At 31.1% G+C, this 4,611-nt stretch overlaps 1 protein-coding gene across 1 annotated transcript in view; it reads left to right on the forward strand.

Moving 5' to 3' along the window:
* LOC107613164 (putative leucine-rich repeat receptor-like protein kinase At2g19210) overlaps positions 1,526-4,611 on the forward strand; it is a 5,416-nt gene continuing 2,330 nt past the window's right edge. The window contains exons 1-7 of the mRNA XM_016315027.2: positions 1,526-1,772; positions 1,874-2,447; positions 2,577-3,058; positions 3,491-3,641; positions 3,746-3,817; positions 4,139-4,210; positions 4,401-4,481. Of these exons, the coding sequence (XP_016170513.1) occupies positions 1,694-1,772; positions 1,874-2,447; positions 2,577-3,058; positions 3,491-3,641; positions 3,746-3,817; positions 4,139-4,210; positions 4,401-4,481 (1,511 nt within the window). The 5' untranslated portion in view covers positions 1,526-1,693. The remainder of the gene's footprint in view (positions 1,773-1,873; positions 2,448-2,576; positions 3,059-3,490; positions 3,642-3,745; positions 3,818-4,138; positions 4,211-4,400; positions 4,482-4,611) is intronic.

A 4,611-nucleotide genomic window follows, 5' to 3' on the forward strand; every position in this document is an offset into this window, starting at 1 on the left:
TAATGAAGAACATGCACTAATCCATCATTAGTTAAAATGAAAAAAAATATTTCACCACTAGTTTTTAGTCAAATTCAAGTTCAGTAGAATATCATCTATAAAGAAGCCTATAAATTAAATGTTAATGTAAAAGCCCATAAATGTTAATGCAAATTACTTTTTCTCTCTTTGTTAGTAGATTGAATTATGTTAGTTTAATTTACTTTTTTTAAATTATCTCTTTTTGTTAGTAAATTGAATAATATTAGTTTAATTTATTTGAGTCTGAACATTTATATATAAGTCAAATTAGATGGATTCAATTTATAATTTAATTTAGCTAATTTGATCTACATAAATTTATTTAAGATAAATATTTAACCAATTTTTATTCGGTACATATGTGTATATAATATTAGCCTTCAATTAATTGATTAATGTAACCATAGTAAGTTATTGTTTTGTTTTTAATTTAAACAAATTAAAATTATTAATTAATATAATAAGAAAGAGAAGAAAGAAAGGGAAAAGAAATGGCAGTTATAGGTACTTTGATGTAGAGACAGGGATGACTTCTAAAGCGTGTTGACTACGGTTTTAGAAAATTAGAAACTTATTTAATATTTTTTTATTGAAGCAAATCACAAATGTATAAGTATTAACACATTTAGGGGTGCACATGATCCGGTCCGGTCCGAAAGTTCGGTTCGGTCTCGAATACTTTAGGGGTTAATTTGGTATAATTTTATCGGGTTTAGGGTCGGATAAAGGTCTCAAAAATAAATCCGGTCATTATTTCGGGTCGGGTCCGGGTCATAGCTCGGGTCACCCGAAATCGGTCTGGTGGTCCGGCCATCATACATAATTAATATTTTGTGTTATTAGTGATGGATCATGACTATTCTTATGTGGAATTTAAGTATTGTAAACCTTAATATTTTGTGTTATTAGTAATTATAAGACTATAAGTTAATGTTTCATGTTTAGAATGCATAAGACTTTAGACTAATGCATAATATTGTGTTATTTGTATTGATTTAAATATTTGGTATTATTAGACAATATTAATATTGATTGTGGTTATGCTTTAGTATTGATTGTGGTTATACTTTAATTTTGAAGAAGGGTTGGTTCTTGCTATATTTTTCTAAGTAAATTTTACCATGTTAAATAATGGTTGGAGTCTTGAAAATTTGGATATTTTTACATGCTAGCTTACAAGAAGGTATCAACGTACTGTAATGTTAACGGCCCGGTTTTCACCCGGTATAATTGTGGCCCGAAAGTGTATTGGTTTCATCGGGTCTATGGACGAATTCGGGTCTAATAAATAGACTCAATGTATATTTTGGGTCGAGTCTAGGTCACATCAAACCCGGCTTCACCCTGTCCATATGCACCCCTAAACACACGGAAAGATAAAACAAAGAAAAGATTTAAAAAAAAAAAAAACAAACAAAAAGGTTGCAATATAGACTTAGTATACTCCCATGTCCTATGCAGAGACTTAGCTTGTATACAAGTTGACCATAAACGCTTCTTTAGGGTTTAGCGTGTATGTTGGGAATGATATGATTTTGATAGATAATATGATTTTGACATCTCTAAATACAGATGTCTATATATTAGAAAAATAGGTTCGTTCATGTGTACTGTAGATAACTAGACACATACAAAGCCAGAAGAAGGTAGTGATTAGAAAGTAAAAACTAACATGTGGAGGACTATTTTGAACGTTGCTTTGCTAGCTTTTCTAGTTCATGCAGTTGTGCTTCAAGCTCTGGATCAATCAGGTTTAATAATATAATTGACATCAAAATCTACATACATATATATTTTCAATTCAATATATATCAATAATTGTATATTACGTAATATGTTGTGTGTGTTTTAGGGTTCATCAGCATAGATTGCGGAGCCTTGCCCAACTCTACTGATTGGAAAGACATACAATATATTTCAGATGTCGGTATCATTAGCAGTGGTGTAGCTAAATCAGTGAGTTCTGACTCCATAAGTTACTTCAAACATAATCAACTGTGGACTCTGAGAAGCTTCCCGGAAGGAAGAAGAAACTGCTACAAGATAAACAACATCACAATAGGCTCCAAATATCTGATCCGCCTTGAGTTTGCGTACGGAAACTACGACGGGAGTAAAACTTTTCCAAAGTTTGATGTGTATCTTGGAGTTAACAAGTGGGATACAGTAAGCTTTGGAAACGCCACGCTTAATCCCTACGGGTACGAGACCGAAGAGATTATACATATAGCTTCACAGGAATACATAAATATCTGTTTGGTGAATACAGGCCATGGCACACCATTTATATCAACCATAGATTTGAGGCCTTTGAAAAATGATACCTATTCCATCACTTCTCCATCTGCTTTTGGATCACTGGTTAACTACTACCGTGACGATTTCGGTTATTCATCCAGCGACGACGACGATGACGACTATATCAGGTGAATTATCAAGCATCTTCCATCTGGTTAATTAAATTAAAGTGAAGAGTCAGGTATAGTAGTTGTTTTAATATGAAATTCATAATTAAAAATAGTTAAATAATTTGATATATTTGACTAAATTGTCAGGTACGTGGATGATCCCTTTGATCGTCAATGGAGAATCTTCATGCAACCTGATTGGGTAAAATTGTCTGATTCAAGTATTACAACTGCTGATGCCTTTAGCAAGAATGATTACCAGTTGCCAGCAGGTGTCATGAATACCGCGATCACACCGGCAAATGCAAGTGATCCATTAGTGATAAACTGGAGGCCAGAAATTCCAATAAGTGATGTATACTATATATACATGCATTTTATGGAGGTTGAGGCTGAGTCGAACAACAACGAAATAAGGGAATTTAACATCTTTGTGGACGGTAAGCTATTCTCTGAAAAACCCGTGCAGCCGCCCTACCTCTCTACAAAAACAATCAGAGTCGTAGTCCCGAACTCGGTTGATATTTCACTCGAAAAAACGCCGCTTTCAACCCTGCCTCCCATCATCAACGCCATTGAAGTTTACGAATTAATTCAATTCCACCAATTGGATACATTCCAAGCAGATGGTATGTTGTATTTATATCCTACTTTATTCAATACAGTATTGGGCTTCATGTTTGGATATCTCAAACTTTTTTATATGTTAATTTATTAGTTATTTTTTTGTTTATTATATTAAAAAAATTAAAGATTTTTTTTAGAAAAGTAATGTTAAGTAATTAATAATTTTTTTGAATAATATGAACAACTACCAATCAAATAAAAACACACTACACCTTCAAATTACCCACCTAAATCATAATATTAGAATAATTATCCCCACACTAGTGAAATGAACATATGATATATCAATTATTTACATTGTTTAGTATTTTTTTTGTCTATCTATACTTTTTCTTTTTAGAAAAGATGAGAATGGCAATTTTTTTAAAAGATATTTTTCATTATTTTTATTTTAAAATAAAACAATAATAATAAATAATAAATGCTACTACTAGTTGATGCCATCACAAGGATCCAGTCCGTCTATGGTTTGGCAATAAGAGAAGAGTGGCAAGGGGATCCATGCGGCCCCGCAGGCTACATGTGGGAGTGGGACGGTCTCAATTGTACTCGTCATCTAAATGAATCCCCTAGGATTACTGCCTTGTAAGTCACTTCCTATAGATAATTAACAACGCTTACGTTAAGCATATTAAATCATCTAACATTTTAAATGTCTTTACCTGAGTCTTCGTCTTTTATTCATGCAGAAATTTATCTTCTAGTGGATTGACGGGAGCTATAGATCCTTCCTTTTCACACCTCACTATGTTGGAAAAGTTGTGAGTTCATCTCATAATCTAAATAAAAAAAAAATACAAAATTTGCTTCCATTTAATTCATTTTTAGATAGGCAACTACTCAAATGAAGATGGAAAAAACATCTTTTTATGAAGATGCTTTGTTAAAAAATGTGACTTATTTATTTAGTTACACTTTAAATAAAAATATTTTTAGAACATATCAAAATCTAACCATACAATCTATCATCTAATAAGCGTTATAAAAAAAATATTTTCATATGAAAACAATTATAAAATCTTCATAATAGTATCCACCATTTTAAATATTCTGTGTTGTCAAGTTATTTGTTGTTTTTCCAGGGATTTGTCAAACAACCACTTGAATGGCCAAGTTCCGGAGTTTCTCTCTCAATTACAAAACTTAAAAATTTTGTAAGTTGTTTTATGATAATGCTAGAATTAAATTACAATAATTAATAAATATTAAATTATAAATAGTAAATTATGATTATATTTTTGTTTGTTATTAAATTTTTCTGTTGTTTTATTACTCGAGCTCATCTAATAAATGACCGAAAAAAAAAGAGAAAAGAATGTTATAGCAGTTTTACTATTCTGGCAGGAACTTGGCGGGAAATAACCTCAGTGGTTCATTACCTTCAACACTACTTGAGAAATCTAACAAAGGTTTCTTATCACTCAAGTATGAATCTTATTCATGAAATCTTCCTTCTATACTCTTCATCTTTTAACTTTATTTAAAGAATGTTATATACACATTTTTTAATGTACATTTTATAAATTTTTTTTTTTATTAAAAATAAGATCAATTT

This window comes from Arachis ipaensis, chromosome B08 (genome assembly GCF_000816755.2).
Source record: "Arachis ipaensis cultivar K30076 chromosome B08, Araip1.1, whole genome shotgun sequence".
NCBI lineage: Eukaryota > Viridiplantae > Streptophyta > Magnoliopsida > Fabales > Fabaceae > Arachis > Arachis ipaensis.